Source organism: Hippopotamus amphibius, chromosome 13, assembly GCF_030028045.1.
Source record: "Hippopotamus amphibius kiboko isolate mHipAmp2 chromosome 13, mHipAmp2.hap2, whole genome shotgun sequence".
Taxonomy (NCBI): Eukaryota; Metazoa; Chordata; class Mammalia; order Artiodactyla; family Hippopotamidae; genus Hippopotamus; species Hippopotamus amphibius.
This window is the reverse complement of record NC_080198.1, coordinates 31151139-31174307: the sequence shown is the minus strand read 5'-3', so window position 1 is coordinate 31174307 and position 23169 is coordinate 31151139. Positions and strand designations below refer to the sequence as shown.

Sequence of the window (23169 nt, the reverse complement as noted above, 5' to 3'; positions counted from 1 at the left end):
GCAGGATCTTAGTCCCCCGACCAGGGACTGAACCCAGGCCTTAGCAGTGAAAGCACCGAGTCCTAACCACTGGACTGCCAGGGAATTCCCTGGAAATTATATTTTTAATACAATGACACCACCTTAGATATAAGAATATTAAACAAAGGGATATAAATATTTATTATTAAAATTCATTTTATTAGCAATATTTATAAATAAATGCAAATGACAATTTAACCTAAGTTTCAAAGAAGGCTGAGTTTCGAAGAATGGATGAGCCATTGCTAGGTGCACAGAAGGTAAATTTCTATATGGATTAAGGAAATACTTTCATGGATAATGTTAATTCTTTTTTATGTGTTTTAATTTGTTTGGAATCATAAACAGAAAAAGGAGAGAAAAAGTCAAGATTTATCTGCTGGAACATTGAAGCTGAACAGAATAGCCACTGCAAGAAAATGATTCTCACAGGGCTCTTGGTAAAGGAAAAAGGATTCCTCACTCATACAAAGTAAGTTGCTGGATATAAGGCTGCAAAGCCTTTTTTTTATTTTTTTATTTTTATTTTTTATTTATTTATCTATTTTATTGGTTGTGTGTGTTTTTTTTTTTTTTTTTTTTTTTGCTGTGTGCAGGCTTTCTTCAGTTGCAGTGAGTGGGGGCTACTCTTCAGTGTGGTGCGCGGACTCCTCATTGCCGTGGCTTCTCTTGTTGCGGACCACAGGCTCTAGGAGCGTGGGCTTCAGTAGTTGCAGCACATGGGCTCAATAGTTGTGGCGCACGGGCTTAGTTGCTCCGCAGCATATGGGAATCTTCCTGGAGCAGGGCTCGAACCCGTGTCCCCTGCACTGGCAGGCAGATTCTTAACCACTGCACCACCTAGGAAGCCCTGGAAAGCCTTTTTTTTTTTTTGCAAAGCCTTTTAAAATGACATTTTTACTACACAACTGTTCATTTGTGGTCCTAAAGGAAGGAATATACTGAAGTTTATCATTCAAGATTAGGTTAATTGAATTAGCAAAAGTGAGGTACATGTAGTGCCTACGTGTTATATTTCTCTCAAATATTATAGATTCTCCTTTAATGTCTGTCCATCTCATTTTGAGTTTTTATGAAATTGTTTGAGTATAAACAGCGATAAGTAAACTAGATCATGTGTTTGAACACCCACATGTGAGGTTCTTTCTGATCTCACAGCCTTTACACAGGATACCTAGATGCTCTCCCATTTGCTCTTTATCTGGTTAATTCCTACTTATCCTTTGGGTCTCAGTATCAATTTTACTGAGAGCCTATCACTAGCAACCCATCTCCCCCATCCTAAATCATATACACCTTATTATTCTTTCTCATAACACCTTCTTTCTTTTGTAGCACTTAGTCACATGTTATTATCAGTTCTTATTACTATTATTATTTTAATAATAATGTTAGGGACAAAGAGTAAATAAAATAACAAATGGCTTAAAATAGTAAGACCTTTAAGTGTTCATTTACTGGTACCCATTCAAAATCTCCTAAAAGAAAGCATTTACAGAATATAGGACATACATTAAATCCTAGGAATCTCACCAGCCTGGCCGCAGCGATCACATCATGAATACTCCGGAGCATCAAATCTTCTACTTGAATGAGCCACTTTTCCACAGCACCTCGTGCTGCAGACGTGGAAATAAGTGCAATCAGCTCTACTCGCTCACCTTCAGAGCTATACATGGCTTTAATGTCCAAATTGGGAAGGAACTCCAATTTAGCGATGCCTTCAAAGCATTTTTTTAAATGAGGCTGAACTCTAAGTGGATCTTTGGTCTCTGACAAAATCTCTAACATTTCATCATTAGATAAGAAGAAAAAACTAGGGGAAAACATGCAAATACAAAAGCTTTAGTTATAATTCATCACACATCAGAAAATACTTCAATTACAGCACAACTGATTATCCATCATACCGAGGGAAGAAAAGTCGTTTTTTTTCAAGATATGCATTAAGGCCTTTCATAATTTTCTCCAAAAGTTCATTGCAGTTCTGCAGTTTTTCCAGTAATCCTGTTAAAGAAGTAGCAGCAAGAACCTAAAAGAGACCCATTCATTCAGGTCAGCACTTATATATCAAGAATAATGATAAGACCTAAACATTAACTTATATGTCAAAAATGTTAAGGTGTCAAAAGGTTCATGAAAATTTTCAGGAAATTTTTTATAATGTAAAACTATTAAAATTCAATAAATCATAAATATTCTTATCCAAAGATGCTAGTTATAAATGAGAAATTATGATTGTCACATATTCTCATCTCTCCTCTATTCTTTTGAATGATGTGGGAAGAGTCTGCTAGGTGAGTGTGTGATTTAATTTTTACCCTTACAACTGTCAACTATAAACAACCTATGGTATGAGTTGGCAAACTACATCCCATTAGCTAAATCTGGTCTGCTACCAGTTTCTTTGTTGTTGTTGTTGTTGTTGTTGTTTTTCAGCTTTATGAGGTATAATTGATAAATAAAATTTGTATATATTTAAGACATATAACTTGATGCTTTGATACATATATATCATTGTGCTGCCAGTTTTTATATGGCCCAAAAGCCAACAATTATTTTTGACACTGCTATTTATTTATTTTAATGCATTCTTTTTTTAATTAATTAATTTATTTATTGGCTACGTTGGGTCTTCATTGCTGCACATGGGCTTTCTCTAGTTGCGGTGAACGGGGGCTACTCCTTGTTGAAGCGTGCGGGCTCCTCATTGCCGTGGCTTCTCTTGTTGTGGAGCATGGGCTCTAGGCGCATGAGCTTCAATAGTTGCGGCACGTGGGCTCAATAGTTGTGGCTCACGGGCCCTAGAGCACAGGCTCAGTAGTTGTGGCACACGGGCTTAGTTGCTCTGTGGCGTGTGGCATCTCCCTGGGGCAGGGATCGAACCCATGTCCCCTGCATTGGCAGGCAGATTCCTATCCACTGCACCACCTAGGAAGTCCTATTTTTACACTTTTAAAAGTTTCAAAAATTAAAAGAAGAATAACATTTCATGGCACATGAAAATATCAGTGTCCATAAACAGTTCTATTGTAGCACAGACATATCCATTCAGTTACATATCGTCTTTGGCCGCTTTCTTACTACAACAGCAGAATTGAGTAGTCACAAAAAACACTGTATGTCTCATAAAGCCTAAAATATTTACCATGTGGCCCTTTGCAGAAAAAAACTGCTAACTTATGTTCTGTAAGAAATAATGTCTTACAAAGGTTCTAAAGTCAACATGTAACCGAAATCCTTGAAACTCATAGATTTCAGTATTACTGACTCTCAACAGTCCAGCACAGCTACTTTTTCATCCAGCATTGAAACAAATTGTTATTTCTTAAATTGAATACCAGATTAAAAAGTGGATATACATCCATGAACTTTATATATTATGTGTATGAAAAATCCATTTAATCTTTCAGCACTAAAATTATACTCAACAAGGTGCTATATTCACTAAGAGACATACATAGCAAGTTAGACTGACAGAGAACTGCTGACTCTTTCCCATCACCCCCAAGCATATAGAGTCACTGAGTAGAATGGCAGGTGAATCACCTGCACTACTCATATTCATTCACATTCTTTCATTCCCTCTGTCTGTCTGTCTTTCTCTCCCACCCTCTTGCTTTCTTCATTTTATTTTATTTTACTATTTATTTTATGAGGGAGCACTGAGTATACATAGTACAAGTCAATTGAGTTAAATGAACATTTGAAGCAGCTCCACTATACATATTAAAGAGTTATGAAGTGTATCTTATGAATTGAAAAGTAAAATTATTTATGCTTTCTTATATTTTTCTGAGCTTTCCAGTTTGTATACAATGAGCAGGTTTTATTTTCGTAGTTGGGCAAAAAGCCAAATGCCTTCTGTAATAGCCAAAATAAAGGTTCCCCTTTATTTGAAAGAGAAAACAAACACTTCACCTTTGGATCTTTTGCACAAAACTTCATGATATCCCTCCAATGTCTGTCTACTGTCTGAAACTGACGCCCTTCTTCTGGCATCTGTTGCATGATATCCTCAGAACAAAAAATGGGCTCCAAGTACAGCCAATGAGCTTGTACTTTTAACCATTCATCAATCGTTTCTTGTATTCGAATCAAACGATCCTCCCAGGCCTTAATGAAAAGCATACTATACTAAATTCCAGTTGTTAAAGAAAACCTATAAATTACAGCAAGGAATATGTATTTTACATTTATTGTTATTTTTGAATCAATGCAAAACAGCTCAAAGTCACATATGGGTGTCTCACATGGGCTTTGAAAAACTCTAGGGGGTCTGAAGTTTTCCTAAACCATCGAAACTCACAACTGCAAATGACTGTAGTTATTTAGACCAATTTCCTAATCTTCTAGGTGAACCATCCCAAGTCCAAAAAGCATCCAGGAATATATCCTGCTCTACATCAGTAGCTATCAACCTAGGGGTTATTTTGCCCCCACCCTAAAGGACATTTGACAATGTCTGGAGGCATTTTCATTTGTCACAACTGGTGGGGTGAGGGTTCTACTAATATCTAGTGGGTAGAAGTCACAGATGCTGCTAAACTTCCTACAATATACAGGACATCCCCCACAACGAGGAATTATTTAGTCCAAAATGTCATTAGTACCAGGTTGAGAAACCTTCCTCTAAATCAACACAATTTGGGGGAAAAAAGTCTGCTTATTGTCACAGATCTCCTCGAACCCGTAAGATATTTCATTAGCTGAAGATCATTCATATAATCTCTTTGGTTCTTAAATATATGGCCTAAGGTTCTATATATCAAGAGATTGGCCTCATATTTTTGTCTGAAAAGCTTTGAGAGGTTTCAAATTTGTCTTGTAAATTCTCCCTTGTTAAACAAGAAATATCTACAAAAGACATAATATTGGGAAAGCGTAGGTCAGCCTGATTCAAGGGAAAATGTGCAGCTTTATGTCTTTTTGGAAGAACACAACTCTTTGTCTTCTCCAATATTGAAAGCCAAGGTGTCCTATAAAAACACTATTTATGCTTAAATTAAAACCAGACTGCCTTGTTTTGAATTCCAGATTTGTCATTTATTAGCTGTGTGAACTTGGGTAAATTACCTATCCCTCTCTGCCTTGGTTTCCTGAATACTGATAATAACAGTGCCTACTTTGAGGGTCTGCTATGGGAATTAAATAGGTTAATAAAAGTAAATCCCCCAGAGTAGTATCTGGCACATATTTAGAAGTCAATAAATATCAGAGGAAAAATCCATTTGTTGTTGATCTTTTCCCCATTTTATATAGTCTCCAGTTAGATTTTGATACTACCTATAAAGCTATTAGTCATTATAATTTATTTGCTTTCTGTATTTACCCACATCCCTACAAGGACAATAAATAGTCTTACAGTCTCAAACATCATTTGTTTTTCTCAAGTTGACAATAATTCATTAATTATTCTAAAAGGCTCTCAGCTGGTTGTTCCCAAATATAAAGTATGGTATATAGAACTTCACTACAAGTTACAAGAATATAGCATGAAACAGGCTGTCTAAAGTTAGATTAAGTAATACCAACTGTTTTCCTTCCAAATCGATCACTGTCATTGGAGAAGATTTTTCTTAATAAAACATCATTTGTTCTTTTCAAAATCATTAGTCAATGTCTCAGATCTGTTTTATATATTTTCACATTAATTTGTTATCTTTTCCTATATTTCACCAAAGCTATCCAACAAACTTACTTCCACAAAAGCATATATACAATAAGATTGCAATTTTTATAAATGACCAGGAGTTGACTATCATATTTAACATACCTTGATCTCCTTTTCAAATGGTTTGATGAAAGGTGAGCCTCTCATTGTCTGAGTTTTTATAATTTGATCATCAAGGAGAGCCTGAATCTCATCTACTGAAGAAAGAATACAGACTCCAGTATCACGATACAGACTTACATGAAAAATAATATCATCCCAAGTTCCCATCATTGTGTGCATGGCTTTCTCTAATGAAAATTCCTAAATTGGAAAAAGAAGAAATAATGGGATGATGAGGAAGAGATCTTATTTACTATATTGACTTTCCCTAGTGAATTCAGTAAGCATTTGGTGCATTACACAGCCATTTTTGTAAAATAATCTGCACTGTCTTTAAGTTAGAAAAGTTTTTAAACAATTAAAAAATTCCTATGGAGAATGACAATTTTGTTTTTAAAAATTCACTTGCTCTGAAAACTACTCCTGTTAGTATTAAAATAGACAACAGAATGAAAGATCTGCTGTATTTCCCTGAAGTGGCCCTTCTGCAGTCTATAGTCTGAAGATGTTTTCAGTGTATTTCAAGAACACTAGAGGGCCATATTTACTCTGCTAGAATACACACACGTCACATGCCACACACACATGCATCCATTTCCATTCTTTTTTTTTTTAAAGATTTTTTTTTTGATGTGGACCATTTTTTAAAATTTATTTATTTATGTATTTATTAGCTGTGTTGGGTCTTTTTTGCTGCATATGGGCTTTCTCTAGTTGTGGCGAGCGGGAGCTACTCTTCGTTGTAGTGTGTGGGCTCCTCATTGCCATGGCTTCTCTTGTTGCAGAGCACAGGCTCTAGGCACGTGGGCTTCAGTAGTTGCAGCACATGGGCTCAATAATTGTGGCTCACAGGCTCTACAGCGCAGGCTCACTAGTTGTGGCACACGGGCTTAGCTGGTCCACGGTATGTGGGATCTCCTGGAGCAGGGATTGAACTCGTGTCCCCTGCATTGGCAGGCGGGTTCTTAACCACTGCGCCACCTAGGAAGCCTGATGTGGGCCATTTTAAAAGTCTTTATTGAATTTGTTACAATATTGCTTCTGTTTCACGTTCTGGTTCTTTGGCTGCAGGGCATGTGGGATCTTAGCTCCTCAAGCAGGGATCGAATCCACAACCCCCTGCACTGGAAGGCAAAGTCTTAATCACTGGCCCGCCAGGGAAGTTCCTCCATTTCCAATCTTAATGGAAAAATTACATATCAAGACTAGCATACCCTCTATGCACATCAGAATGTGGCAGAATTAAGTACAGATCAAAGGAGCCATTTCTACTCTGGATTCAGGAAAAGGAAATCACATAGAAGCACACACTTTGTGGGGAAAAATAAGAGTGGTCTTCTACCACTTTCCCCCATCTCCTCCCACTGTTATCCAGTACTATACATTTAACTACAACAAAAACTATGATTATCTGATTTAACAAACTCATCAAATAAAGTATTTCAGTTGATCTTCATATTTACCTTGCTTGCACCTGCACTTATCACTTCAAATTTTTCCAAGTATGGTGTAAGGTTTAATTTTAAAACTTTCCTTAGTGTAGTTCCAGAGTCTGGAGTTAAGTCATAGCCTACAATTTCTGATAACTGCTTCCAGTGACGTGTTCTCATTCCTGGATTGCATAGGATGGAGACAGTAGGGATGTATTCCTAATGGTGAAAATAGAAACAATAATGTGTCACTCATTTGACTTCCACACACATATACTTGAAATTATATAATACATTTAATGAGTCCAATCAAAATCCCAACTTGATTTGGAAGGAGAGAGAAACTAACAAAATTATTCTAAAGTTCATCTGCACAAATAGACATGTAAAAATAGCCAGGAAAACTATGAGTGAAAAGAAATGCGGGGGGGGGGGGGGGCAGGAGGTGGTGGTGGTGGTGGTAAATGTTCTACAAGATATTAAAGTACATGATAAAACTACAGTAATTAAAACTGTCATATTATTATAGAAATACAAAGTTAAGTTTATTCTACATATTATATGGAGAAATATATAGTATAACATAACATAATATAATATATAGTTATAAACACACACATATAAATGGGAAAAGGCCTGCACCAAAGTGCCAAAATGTAACTGTTTGGAAATAAAAATATTCAACAAAAACACATAGCTCATCACTTTTGATATTGGCATTAGAACATTTCCTTTAAAATCAGGAACAAGATAAGCATACCCATTATTAATACTTCTAATCAACACTGTATTGAATGTCTCAGTCACTGAGGTAATATAAATAAATAAAGGATACGGGGGAGGAGCGGGATCAAGATGGCAAAATAGGAAGACCCTGAACTCACCTCCTCCTATGAGTACAACAAAATTACAACTATTTTATAGAGCAACTATCTATGAGAATGACCTGAAGACTAGCAGAAAAGATTTTCCACAACAAAAGATATAAAGGAGTGACAATGAGATGGGCAGGAGGGGTGGTGATGCAGACTAGTCAGGCCACAACTAGAAATTTAAAAATTATGAAAGGAAAAATCTCACTGGTAAAGGCAAACAGAGAGGAAAAGTAGTGGATCAACCACTTATAAAGTTAGTAGGAATGTTAAAAGACAAAAGTGGTAGAAATAATCTGTATCTACAATAGTAGTTGAGGCAAAAATTAGAAGATGTAAAATATGATATCAAAAGCATAAAACACTTGGGGGGTTAGTAAAAATGTAAGGTGTTCAAACTTAAAAAATCATTAACTTAAAATACACACCTATAATAGGTTGTTATATATGAACCTCCTGGTAACCACAAACCAAAAACCTATAACAGATACACACAAAAAGAGAGAATCAATGGGTCACTGAAAAACTCAAGTAGGAAATTTAAAAATACCTTGAGACAAATGAAAATGAAAACATAATATTTCAAAATCTATGGGATACAGTAAAAGCAGTTCTAAGAGGAAAGTTTATAGCAAACAAGCCCACCTTAGGAAACAAGAAAATTCTCAAACAATCTAACCCTAACCTGAAGGAACTATGAAAAGGAGAACAAACAAAATCCAAAGATAGTAGAAGGAAAGAAATAATAAAGACCAAGTGGAAATAAATAAAATAGAAACTAAAAAGAAAAAAGAAAAGATCAATGAAACTAAGAGCTGTTGTTGTTTTTTGTTTGTTCATTTGTTTTGGTTTTTTTGGCTGCATTGGGTCTTCATTGTTGTGCACAGGCTTTCTCTAGTTGCAGCGAGGTGGGGCTACTCTTCGTTGTAGTGTGCAGGCTTCACAGTGCAGTGACTTCTCTTGTTGTAGAGCACAGGCTCTAGGTGCACAGACTTCAGCAGTTGCAGCACACAGGCTCATTAGTTGTGGCTCCCGAGCTCTAGAGCACAGGCTCAGTAGTTGTGGCACATGGGCTTATTTGCTCCATGGCATGTGGGATCTTCCCAGACCAGGGATCGAACCTGTGTCCCCTGCATTGGCAGGCAGATTCTCAACTACTGAGCCACCAAGGAAGTTCCTGGTTCTTTTAAAAGATAAACAAAAGTGATAAATCTTTAATCAGACTCATTAAGAAAAAAAAAGAGGGCCCAAATAAATAATATCAGAAATGAAAGAGAAGTTAACAACTGACACCACAGAAATACAAAGGATCATAAGAGACTACTACAAACAATTATACACCACTAAAATAGACAACCTAGAAAAAATTAATAAGTTCCTAGAAATGTAAAATCTTCTAAGACTGAATCAGGAAGACATAGAAAATATGAACAGACCAACTATAAGTAATGAAATTGAAACTGTGATTAAAAAGCTTCCAAGAAAAAAAGTCCAGGACAAGATGGCCTCATGGGTGAATTCTATCAAACATTTGGAGAAGAGCTAACACCCACCCTTTCAAACTCTTCCAAAAAATGGCAGAGGGAGGAACACTCCCAAACTCATTCTACAATGCCACCATCACCCTGATACCAAAACCAGACAAAGATATCACAAAGAAAGAAAATTACAGGTCAATATCACTGAAGAACATAGATGCAAAAATCCTAAACAAAATACTAGCAAACCAAATCCAGCAACACATTAAAAGGATCACACACATGATCAAGTGGGATTTATCCCAGGGATGCAAGGATTCTTCAATATACATAAATCAATCAATGTGATACACCATATTAACAAATTGGAGAATAAAAACCACATGATCATCTCAATAGATGCAGAAAAAGCTTTTGACAAAATTCAATACCCATTTATGATAAAAGCACTGCAGAAAGTGGGCATAGAGGGAACCTACCTCAACATAATAAAGGCCATATACGACAAACCCACAGCAAACATCATTCTCAATGGTGAAAAACTGAAAGCATTCCCTCTAAGATCAGGAACAAGACAAAGATGTCCACTCTTGCCACTACTTCTCAACATAGTTTTAGAAGTCCTAGCCACAGCAATCAGAGAAGAAAAAGAAATAAAAGGAATGAAAATTGGAAAAGAAGTAAAACTGTCACTGTTTGCAGATGACATGATACTATGCATAGAAAATCCTAAAGATGCTACCAGAAAACTACTAGAGCTAATCAATGATTTTAGTAAAGTCACAGGATACAAAATTAACACACAGAAATCTCTTGCATTTCTATACACTAACAACAAAATATCAGGAGAAATTAAGGAAACAATCCCATTTGCCACTGCAATGAAAAGAATAAAATACACAGGAATAAACCTACCTAAGGAGGCAGAAGACCTATACACAGAAAACTATAAGATACTGATGAAAGAAATCAAAGACGACGCAAACAGGTGGAGAGATATATCATGTTTTGGATTGGAACAATCAATTTCGTGAAAATGATTATATTACCCAAAGCAATTTATAGATTCAATGCAATCCTTATCAAATTACCAATGGCATTTTCCACAGAACTAGAACTAATTTTAAAATTTATATGGAACACAAAGTCCCCAAATAGCCAAAACAATCTTGAGAAAGAAAATTGGAGCTGGAGGAAATCAGGCTCCCTGAATTAAGACTATAATACAAAGCTACAGTAAGCAAGACAATATGGCACTGGCACAAAAACAGAAATACAGACCAATGGAACAGGACAGAAAGCCCAGAGATAAACCCATGCACCTATGGTCACCTAATCTATGACAAAGGAGGTAAGAATATACAATGGAGAAATGACAGTCTCTTCAAAAAGTGGTGCTGGGAAAACTGGACAGCTACATGTAAAAGAATGAAATTAGAATACTTCCTAACACCATACACAAAAAAAAAACTCCAAATGGATTAAAGACTTAAATGTAAGGCCAGACACTATAAAACTCCTAGAGGAAAACATAGGTAGAATACTCTTTGACATAAATAACAGCAAGATCTTTTTTGATCCACCTCCTAGAGTAATGGAAATAAAAATGAAAATAAACAAATGGGACCTAATGAAACAAAAGCTTTTGCACAGCAAAGGAAACTATAAATAAGACAAAAGGATAATGCTCAGAATGGGAGAAAATATTTGCAAATGAATCAACAGACAAAGGATTAATCTCTAAAATATACAAACAGCTCATGCAGCTCAATATCAAAAAAATAAACAATCCAATCAAAAAATGGGCAGAAAATCTAAACAGACATTTCTCCAAAGAAGACAGACAGATGGCCAAGAAGTACATGAAGAGCTGTTCAACATCACTAATTCTTAGAGAAATGCAAATCAAAACTACAATGAGGTATCACCTCACACTGGTTAGATTGGGCATCATCAGAAAATCTACAAACAGTAAATGCTGGAGAGGGTGTGGAGAAAAGGGAATGCTCTTGCACTGTTGGTGGGAATGTAAATTGATACAGCCACTATGGAGAACAGTATGGAGGTTCTTAAAAAACTAAAAACAGAATTACCATATGACCCAGCAATCCCACTACTGGGCATATACCCGGAGAAAACCATAATTCAGAAAGACACATGCACCCCAATGTTCACTGCAGCACTATTTACAATACCCAGGTCATGGATGCAACCTAAATGTCCACTGACAGATGAAGAGATAAAACAGATGTGGTACATATATACAATCGAATATTACTCAGCCATAAAAAAGGAACAAAATTGGATCATTTGTAGAGACATGGATGGATGTAGAGACTGTCATACAGAGTGAAGTAAGTCAGAAAGAGAAAAGCAAATATCGTATATATTAATGCATGTATGTGGAATCCAGAAAAATAGTATAGACAAACCGGTTTGCAAGGCAGAAACAAGACACGGATGTAGAGAACAAATGTATGGACACCAAGGGGGAAAAGCAGGGCAGGTGGTGGGGAAAAGCAGGGTGGGTGGAGGGGAAAAATTGGGAGATTGGGATTGACATATATACACTAATATGTATAAAATAGATGACTATTAAGAAAAAAAATTATCAAATGGTACACTTAAAAAAAAAAGTCACGTATATTTTTGATGAGATTGATGAGATTGATGAAATCATCAAAAGAGTAAGGGTAGAGAGAGAAAAGAACTGAGTCCTAGACTTTCCAACATTAAGAGGCTAAAAGGGGGACCTCCCTGGTGGTGCAGTGGTTGAGAGTCTGCCTGCCAATGCAGAGGACACATGTTCAATCCCTGAACTGGGAAGATCCCACATGCCACAGAGCAACGAAGACCATGTGCCACAACTACTGATCCCACGTGCCACAACTACTGAAGCCGGTGCGCCTACAGCCGGTGCTCCACAGCAAGAGCAGCCACCACACTGAGAAGCCTGTGCACACAATGAAGAGTATCCCCCACTCGCCACAAATATAGAAAGCCTGCATGCAGCAACGAAGACCCAATGCAGTCAAAAAAATAAAAATAAAATAAAATAACGGATGTTTTAAAAAATAAATTAATTTAAAAAAATAAAAAGAATCCTTCTAAATAATAATTTTTTAAAAAGAGGCTGAAAAGAATAAGAATAGCAAGGATGGGAATTCCCTGGTGGTCCAATGCTTAGGACTCTGCACTTCTACTGCAGGGGGCTGGCATTCGATCCCTAGTCTGGGAAATAAGATTCCTCGTGTCGGGGCAAAAAATAAAATAGCAAGGAAAAAAATTTAGTGATACTACTAGTGGTATGGGACAACTTGTTTATCTTCCATCTCAAGATGACTTTCAGAGATCATAATGATGCACTGCTATGAAGACAGGAATAATGGATGGTGCTGATAAGAAAGGAAAGGAGGAATGTCATTTGGATAAATTAAAAAATGACCAAAGGCTTAAATGTTAACAATAAACTATAACTAAATCCCTAACTAGGCTGATTAAGAAAAAAGAGAGAAAATAAAAATCATTAATATTTGGAATGAAAAAGGAGTTATCCCTATAGATTCCACCAACATTAAAAGATAATAAAAAAATGTTATGAGCAACTTTACGGCAATAAATTTAACAACTGTAAAAATGGAAAAATTCCTTGAAAAATACAATTTACCAAAACTGACACAAAACTAACACAAAATCTGAATATTCCTGTATCTATTTTAAAAATTAAAACTGTTTTCAAAATCTTTCCCATGAAGCTCCAGGTCAATGGTTTCACTGGCGAATGTTTCTCTAAAATATTTAAGAAAGAAATAATAATAATTTTATACAAAATTCTTTTGGAAAATAGAGATAAAACTTCCCATTTGTTTCATAAGGCCAATATAATCCTGATACCAAAATCTGACAAAGGTATTACAGAAAAAGAAAATTAAGACCAACATCCCTCCTGAACATAATGTCAAAAATCATCAAGAAAATATTAACATAATACTAATATTAATATTAACACACAAAGCCTAATCTCTCTAATCTCCCTAGTCCTGTTCCTAGAAATCAGTAAGAAAAAGATTTACTGATTCAATTTAAATAATAGACAAACAAATAGTTAACAGGCAAAGAAATAAAAAATATTCTTAAATACATTAATTTATACTTAACACTTTATGTAATAAGAAAAATGAAATTCATCTAGTAGATTAGCAAAAACCCAAGTTTGATGATATTTTGTTGTCCAGGTTGGTAAAACCCATACAGAAGATAATTAAACTGTAGATTTTAACCTGGAATTTACTCTTTGGCAATTTACCTTGCAGTCACACCTTCACACACAGAAATTTTACACCAATATATAATATTTGTAGGTGTAAAAAAGAATGAAAAAACTCTATATACAATAAGAAAAGATCTCCAAGATAAATTAATCAAAACAAAGGGGGAAGGACTTCCCTGGTGGCCCAAGACTCCACGCTCTCAATGTGCTCCTCGATCCCCAGTCAGGGAATTTAGAACCCGCATACATGCCACAACTAAGAGTCTGCATGCAGCAACTAAGAAGCCCACATGACACAACTAAAGATCCCGCATGCTGCAATGAAGATCCCATGTGCCACAACTAAGACCAGGTGCAGCCAAAAGAAATTAAAAATTAATTAATTAAAAAAAACAAAGGGGGAAGATAAAACACACAGTATCCTATTTTTATGTAAAAATATGGAAGGATTAGAATATATACTCACATTGTTATATGTGTAAAAAAACTCTGAAGTATACAAAAGAAAGTAATAACATTAATAAACTAATAACAGGTGAGAAACATAGCAAGGAGACCGTTCAGGTATATCTTTTTATATTTTTAAACCATGCTAATATATTAAATATTGAAAATAATTTTAAGTAGTTACTTTAAAAAAAATTTTCAGGCAGCTCATAGAATCTTTGAGAGTGCTAGACACAGACAGGAACAATGCTGAAAACCCCATGGCAGAGTCTGCACTCTGAGCATGCTGACAGTGGAAACTTGGCACTACTGCTAGAACCACTGCCACTACTGCCTGGGGAAGCTGGATGCATTATTTACTGTCACAAAAACTGTTATTATCCTTTCTTTATAAATGAGGTGACTGAAGCATCAGAAGTTAAATATTTTACACAAGTGGCAAATTGCCATTATCAAGAGCAGAATTGTGATATAAACCTACGTAGTGTGATTCCAAAGCTTTCTCAGGTAACTGGTACCCTTTGTTACTGCCATAGTATAGACTAACGTTTATTCTAGTAATTTTTTACCATCTTCATATCATTGTACCTGGTCATTATAGTCTTTTCTATTTGTCAAACATGGTTCTATGAATGGACTGATTTCGATGACTTCATCAGGAAAGGATGAAGCACATATTGACAAATCGATCAAGTTTTCTGGACTCAGCTTTGGTTCTGCTTTCCAGTTTTTCCATTTCTCTTCATTAGCACTTGATGCAAACAGCTCTACCAGGGCTTTTTAAAATGTCATTAAATGTGTTCATACCTTAAAAACTTTTATCTGCTCCATTACTGCAGTGCACATAGCAATAGTAGGATTCTCTTTTGGTTCTTCTTCAAGTTTCTCTTCTCCCAGAGATCGTCTTTTTGCTGCCTTTCTTTTTTCTTGTAATTCCTTCTTTTGCTTTGTTTGGAAAAATTTCAGAGTCTTAAAAATTTCTCGGGAAAATTCATCAATGTCAGCTTCCATGCTTTCCCCATTAAGGTCCAAAACCCCTCCATCCATCCACCTGAATTGAAAGAAAAAATAATATTAAACTCAGAGACTTTTGGTGTGTGAAGAGGCCTTAGAGATTCTTTAGGCTAGGACCTCCACTTTATAATGGAAACAATTGAGAACAAGAGCAGTTAATAGTTTTTCTCAGTCACACAGATAGAACTGATGATAGAGAGACAATACTAAAACCACCATTTCAGCTATGCTGCATGTGTTAAATATGAATCAGACTGTAAATGGACAACTAACATTATCCAAATAAAATGCTGACTTGACTCCATACTTGTAATTTTTGGTGTAAACATGAGTCAGATGAGTAACTGCATTAAAAAATGAATCAACTCTGGAAAACCCAAGTGAGACTTCAGATATTATATTAGTAAGGCAGGTGGTACCTTGGCAACATTTGATGCTTCTCCTATGTTTGGTTTTTTTTCAAATGGACAGATAAGTCCTACTTTTAAACACTTAGCCAACAACAACAACAACAAAAATCAATGTACATTTTATAAATCTTTTTATATCTTTGCTTAATTTTTTATTACATTACCAGAAATTACCGTTTTTCTGTTCGTTGCCACTTCAAAACTAAATTAAAAAACTTCTGATAGGGCTCAATGTTAACTTTTAATTTATCCAGTTCAGGATATTTTGTCAGTTCCCATCTGAAAAGTTCCTCTTCTTTATTAATAAACTGAACTGCTTCTTCAGATTCCTGAATACGTTTTTGTAGTTGTCTTACATCTGTCACATACTGAAAGCAAATGTTTTTATCTCAAGAAATATCCAAGTAATGTTATAAAAATAAGATTATATAATACTGTATAGGCTATGTCCTTGCGTTTATATAGCAGCTTTAAATCTCAGCTTCACAACATTACTATGACAGAAAGCAAAAGGTATGGTTATGTCTATTTTACAAATAGAAAACTAAGTCAGAAAAAAGATTACATAATTAGCAGCCTTTCCAGAAGTACGAGTCAGGTCTCTGTTTGCCTTAGTAAGCACATATTTTTCTATATTTTTAAATTAATACAAACATGTCCTGTATTAATCTACCAGCCTGCCATAGCTATTGTCTGTGTTTATCAGACCTGCTGCATATGGTCCAGTTCTGCAAATTCTGCAAATTCTTCCATACGGCGTGATTCCTTTTCTATTTCCAAGATCAGTTTCTCTCTCTTTGCTACTAGCCCATTTTCTTTTTTATGTTTAGCATTTTCAATGAGCTTTAAAAAACAAAAGCAAATTAATCATGTTAATTATTTTGTTACAAAGTAAAGAATTATCAAATAAGAAATCTGAATGCTTTGTATAGCAATAAAAAAATCAGCAAGTAAAAATAAAACATTATACAAAAATAAAACACAGACTGATACAAAAATGAAAATAATAAATCACACGGAAAAACTTTCCTACATCTCCAAAGTGATTGTAACAATTCTTATTCATTAAATAGATATTTTATTTAACAGATTGTGGGAAAATAATAAAAGCTACCATATATTGAGCACTTGTTATGCCAAGAATTGTTACACTTTACCTACATTACCACAAGTATTATTATCCTCATTTCACAGATGAAGAAATTTAGGCTTACAGAGGTTAAGAGACATGTCCAATGTCACAAAATCATAAAAGTCAAAATCTGGATTAGAACTCTGGCTTATCTGACTGAAGTCCATGCTTTTCATTACTATACCATCTCACTTTCCAATTTAGAAGAAACTAGTTTACATTAGGACTTTTTCAAAATCTGAACTATATTCAGTCTTATATAAAATCCTAGGACTTCCCTGGTGGTGCAGTGGTTAAGAATCCTGCTGCCAATGCAGGGGACACGGGTTCAATTCCCGGTCCAGGAAGATCCCACATGCCACAGAACAACTAAGTTCGTGAGCCTGCTTTCTAGAGCCCGGGAGCCACAACTACTGAGCCCATGCACTGCAATTACTAAAGCCTGAATGCCTAGAGCCCATGCTCTGCAACAAGAGAAGCCACCACAATGAGAAGCCCACACATCGCAAATAAGAGCAGCCCCTGCTCATCGCAACTAGAGAAAGCCTGTGCACAGCAACAAAGACCAAACACAGCCAAAATTAAGTAATTAATTAAAAAATAAAATAAAATAAAATCCTGAATCTGCTACTTCTTCCAGGGAAAGTTATTTAACTTCTCAGAGAATCATTTTTCTCATCTGTGAAATGGGGAAAATAGGAGCACCTGGGATTTTTGTTAGTATTAAATGATTTAATAAATGGAAAGTACTTAGCACTTAGCACTTGATTATTATTATCAATTTGTAAAATAGTTCTGGCTTTTTAAATGTCAGTCCCACTTTTTACAACCTTGTCAGTTAAGCCTAACAGGCTGTCCTAAACCTGCAGGACCATAAATGTTGCTAACCCCAAACTCATGCTGACACATGAAGTTACTTTTTAAAAGTAGGTGGCAAGTATGTATGAAAATCAAATGAACACTGTGCTTAAAATATCAGAATACAAAAGAACATACTGAATAATATATTTACCTCATCATTTTTATCAAAGATGGGATTAATTTTCCAAGGCCACATAAGCACAGCTGAATTTAAAGCTAAGTCTTCTGGAGGAAATAGAAATACATCTAAAAAGTAGCTCATCTGGCGTTTGGATTCCTGCAGAAGAAACTCCAGATGTATTAAACCATATAGAAACTCTAAAGCATTATGACAAAGAGAAAAACCAACAGAAATTTCTAATTATCTTTCAAATTTCAATCTGACTCAGATTATTAACTGATATTTCATATCACAAATCACATAGATATTTCAACAACTGTAGGATTATTTATTTGGATTCATACCACACAATTGCAGACTTTTATACCAAAAATAAAGCTTTTTAAAAGTTTTTACTTGCAGTTGACTTAACATAAAGGTACTCTTGATTCTCCACGTATATGACTGAAAATGGTGATCAAATATGCAGCCTTTGTTCAGCAACCCTTTAAATTTTTTTTATTTTAAAGGATTTTACACTTTTTTATTCTTATGTATTCATTTCTGAATCTTTGGTGACAAAGATTTTAGCATCTTTTATTTTGTTTTGCATCTTCAGTGACAGTACCGCTTTTTTTGCCTACCATTAGCTTACAGCAATTGTCCAGAAAGAGTATAGGAGTGAATGGCAAAACAAAAAACAAAACAAAAACAAAAAACCTTTAAAACCAATAGATTTACCTGAATAGAGAAGCTGAATTTCTTTACTCCCTATAGCTTTCATTGATCCCATATGCAGTGCTGTAATATTTAAGAATTGAAATACAGATTCAAAGGCTAATTTAAGAGTTTCTGTTTGAGATACATATATGATGTACATGTATATAATATATAATGTGTAAAATGCATTATAAACATATTATATTGCATGTAAAAATTAACCTAATAAAACCTATTCATGTAATTAATTTTATTAATAGATTAAAGGAGAAAAAGCCTAAGATCATCCCAATTGATGCAAAAAAATGATAAAATTTGATATCCATTCATAACGTTTTTTAATTAATTTTTATTGGAGTATAGTTGATTTACAATGTTGTGTTAGTTTCTGCTGTACAGCAAAGTGAATCAGTTATACATATACATATATCTACTCTTTTTTAGATTCCATTCCCATATAGGTCATTATAGAGTATTGAGTAGAGTTCCCTGTGCTGTGCTGTAGATTGTTATGTTATCTATTTTATATATAATAGTGTGTATACATCAACCCCAACCTCCCACTTTATCCTCCCCCATATAATAATGTTTTTTAAAAACCTCATATAAGAGAATTTACTAATCTGATAAGGGAACGTATAAAAAAAAACCTATAGCAAATTCCGTACTCAATAGTGAAATCTTGAAGGCTTTCCCTTTGAGATTGGGACCAAGATGACTTCTATTCAACATTGTACCAGAGGTCCTAACCAGTCCATCATAGCAAAGAAAATAAAGTTTTGGATATGTGTAATGTTTGATAAGGACAAAACCCAAACTATCATTAACTACATGTTATATAATGGTGTATGTAGACATTCCAAAAGAATCTTCAGATAAACTATTAAGATTAAGAAGAGAAATAAAAATATATAAATTTTAAAGTTGATATTTTAATTAAAAAATTTAAATTAAGGGAGGGAGCGGGGGGTGAAGGGGAAGCTGAGATGAAGCGAGAGAGTAGCACAGACATATATATACTACCAACTGTAAAGTAGATAGCCAGTGGGAAGTTGTTGTATAACAAAGGGAGTTCAACTCGAGGATGGAAGATGCCTGAGAGGACTGGGACGGGGAGGGTGGGGGGGACTCGAGGGAGGGTGGGGGGGGAGTCAAGGGAGGGAGGGAATACGGGGATATGTGTATAAAAACAGATGATTGAACTTGGTGTACCCCCAAAAAAATAATAAAAAAAAAATTAAAAATAAATAAATAAATAAAATAAACCAAAAAAAAACCACAGATGATTGAACTTGGTGTACCCCCCCCCAAAATAATAAATAAATAAATAAAATTTACAAAAAAAAGGAAAAAAAAGAAAAAAATTACTGATAGCTATTAATTTGCACATAAAAATAAATTTTATATTATATTATAGTCAAAGTATAAAATACATATCCATAAGTTCATATAAATAAATGATTGAATAAATTAATAAGTGAGGGAGAAGAAACAAATCTCCCATGCAGAATAATTCCAAATAAATGATGTAGCTCCTCCACTCTGAAGGAGGAGAACACGGAAGGATCAAGATGGTAGAGTAGGAGGACGTGCGCTCACTCCCTCTTGCAAAAGCACCGGAATTACAACTAACTGCTGAACAATCATCGATAGAAAGACACCAAAAAAAACCCACCCCACATCCAGAGACAAAGGAGAAGCCGCAATGAGATGGTAGGAGGGTCGCAATCGCGTTAAAATCAAATCCCATAAATGCTGGCTGGGGGACTCACAAGCTGGAGAACAGTTATACCGCAGAAGTCCTGAGGGTTCTGAGCCCCACATCAGGCTTCCTAAGCTTGGGGTCCAGCAACAGGAGGAGGAATCCCCAGAGAATCAGACTTTGAAAGCCAGCGGGATTTGATGGCAGGACCTCCACAGGACTGGGGGAAATGGAGACTCCACTCTTGGAGGGCACACAAAAAAGTGTGCTCACCAGGACCCAGGGGGAAGGAGCAGTGACCCCATAGGAGACTGAACCAGACCTACCAGCTGGTGTTGGAGGGGTGCCTGCAGAGGTGGGGGGCAGCTGTGGCTCACCGAGGAGACAGGGGCATTGGCGGCAGGGGTTCTGAGAAATGCTCATTGGCGTGAGCCCTCCCAGAGTCCACCATGAGCCCCACCAAAGAGCCTGTAAGCTCCATTGCTGGTTCACCTCTGGCCAAACGACCACCAGGGTGGGAACACAGCCCCACCCATCGGCAGACAAGCAGATTAAAGTGTCACTGAGCTCCACCCACCAAATTGGATTAAAGTTTTACTAAGCTCTGCCCACCCAACCCAATCCACCATCAGTCCCTCCCATCAGGAAGCACCCACAAGCCTCCTAGACAGCTTCCTCCACAAGAGGGCAGACAGCAGAATCAAGCAGTATCAGCAGTATTTCATCTTGTGGAACTGAAAATCACAGCCACAGAAAGACAGAGAAAATGAAAAGGCAAAAGACTTTGTACCAGATGAAGGAACAAGATAAAATACCAGAAAAACAACTAAATGAAGAGGAGATAGGCACTCTTCTGGAAAAAGAATTCAGAATAATGATGGTGAAGATGATCCAGGACTTTGAAAAAAGACTGGAGGCAAAGATCGAAAAGTTGCAAGAAAAGTTTACCAAAGACCAGGAGAATTAAAGAACAAACAAACAGAGATATGCAACACACCCCACTTACACCAATGGACAGATCATCCACACAGAAAATTAATAAGGAAACACAAGCTTTAAATGACACAATAAATCAGCTTGATTTAATAGATATCTATAGGACATTACATCCAAAAACAGCAGATTACACATTCTTCTCAAGTGCACATGGAACATTCTCCAGGATAGATCACATTTTGGGTCATAAATCAAGCCTTGGTAATTTCAAGAAAATTGAAATTGTATCAAGCATCTTTTCTGACCACAATGCTATGAGATTAGAAATCAATTACAGGAAAAAAACTGTAAAAAACACAAACACATGAGGCTAAACAACACGCTACTAAATAACCAACAGATCACTGAAGAAATCAAAGAGGAAATCAAAAAATACCTAGAGACAAATGACAATGAAAACACAACCATCCAAAACCTATGGGATGCAGCAAAGGCAGTTCTAAGAGGGAAGTTTATAGCAATACAATCCTACCTCAAGAAACAAGAAAAATCCCAAATAAACAATCTAACCTTCCACCTAAAGAAACTAGAGAAAGAAGAGCAAACAAAAGCCAAAGTCAGCAGACAGAGAGAAATCATAAAGATCAGAGCAGAAATAAATGAAATAGAAACAAAGAAAACAACAGCAAAAATCAATAAAACTAAAAGCTAGTTCTTTGAGAAGATAAATAAAATCGATAAACCTCTAGCAAGACTCATCAAGAAAAAGAGGGAGAGGACTCAAATCAATAAAATTAGATATGAAACAGGAGAAGTTACAACGGACACCGCAGAAATAAAAAGCACCATAAGAGATTACTACAAGCAACTATATGCCAATAAAATGGACAACCTGGATGAAATGGACAGATTCTTAGAAAAGTATAACCTTCCAAGACTGAATCAGGAAGACATAGAAAATATGAACAGACCAATCACAAGTAATGAAATTGAAACTGTGATTAAAAATCTCCCAACAAACAAAAGTCCAGGACCAGATGGATTCACAGGTGAATTTTATCAAACATTTAGAGAAGAGCTAACACCCATCCTTCTCAAACGCTTCCAAAAAATTGCAGAGGAAGGAACACTCCCAAACTCATTTTATGATGCCATCATCACCCTGATACCAAAACCAGACAAGGATACTACAAAAAAAGAAAACTACAGACCAATATCACTGATGAATTTAGATGCAAAAATCCTCAACAAAATACTAGCCAACAGAATCCAACAACACATTAAAAGGATCATACACCATGATCAAGTGGGGTTCATCCCAGGAATGCAAGGATTCTTCAACATATGCAAATCAATGTGATACACCATATTAACAAACTGAAGGATAAAAACCACATGATCATCTCAATAGATGCAGAAAAAGCTTTTGACAAAATTCAACACCCATTTTTGATAAAAACTCTCCAGAAGGTGGGCATAGAGGGAACCTACCTCAACATGATAAAGGCCATATATGACAAACCCACAGCAAACATCATTCTCAATGGTGAAACACTGCAAGCATTCCCTCTAAGATCAGGAACAAGACAAGGATGTCCACTCTCGCCACTACTGTTCAACATAGTTTTGGAAGTCCTTGCCACAGCAATCAGAGAAAAAAAAGAAATCAAAGGAATCCAAATTGGAAAAGAAGAAGTAAAACTGTCACTGTTTGCAGATGACATGATACTATACATAGAAAATCCTAAAGATGCCACCAGAAAACTACTTGAGCTAATCAATGAATTTGGTAAAGTTGCAGGATACAAAATTAACACACAGAAATCTCTTGCATTTCTACACATTAACAACGAAAGAGCAGAAAGAGAAATTAAGGAAACAATCCCATTCACCACTGCAACAAAAAGAATAAAATACTTAGGAATAAACCTAACCAAGGAGGTAAAGACCTGTACTCAGAAAACTATAAGACACTAATGAAAGAAATCAAAGACGACACA

General features: G+C 35.7%; 1 protein-coding gene across 1 annotated transcript in view; it reads right to left on the bottom strand.

The window, feature by feature from the left end:
* The window catches only part of DNAH12 (dynein axonemal heavy chain 12), a 194244-nt gene that overhangs the window by 130412 nt on the left and 40663 nt on the right, over positions 1 to 23169 (bottom strand). Inside the window, exons 13-21 of the mRNA XM_057706474.1 lie at positions 17863 to 17988; positions 16427 to 16561; positions 15893 to 16086; positions 15102 to 15345; positions 7261 to 7446; positions 5798 to 5998; positions 3943 to 4137; positions 1932 to 2053; positions 1555 to 1837 (exon numbers count right to left, since the gene is read on the bottom strand). Coding sequence (XP_057562457.1) covers positions 1555 to 1837; positions 1932 to 2053; positions 3943 to 4137; positions 5798 to 5998; positions 7261 to 7446; positions 15102 to 15345; positions 15893 to 16086; positions 16427 to 16561; positions 17863 to 17988 — 1686 coding nt within the window. The remainder of the gene's footprint in view (positions 1 to 1554; positions 1838 to 1931; positions 2054 to 3942; positions 4138 to 5797; positions 5999 to 7260; positions 7447 to 15101; positions 15346 to 15892; positions 16087 to 16426; positions 16562 to 17862; positions 17989 to 23169) is intronic.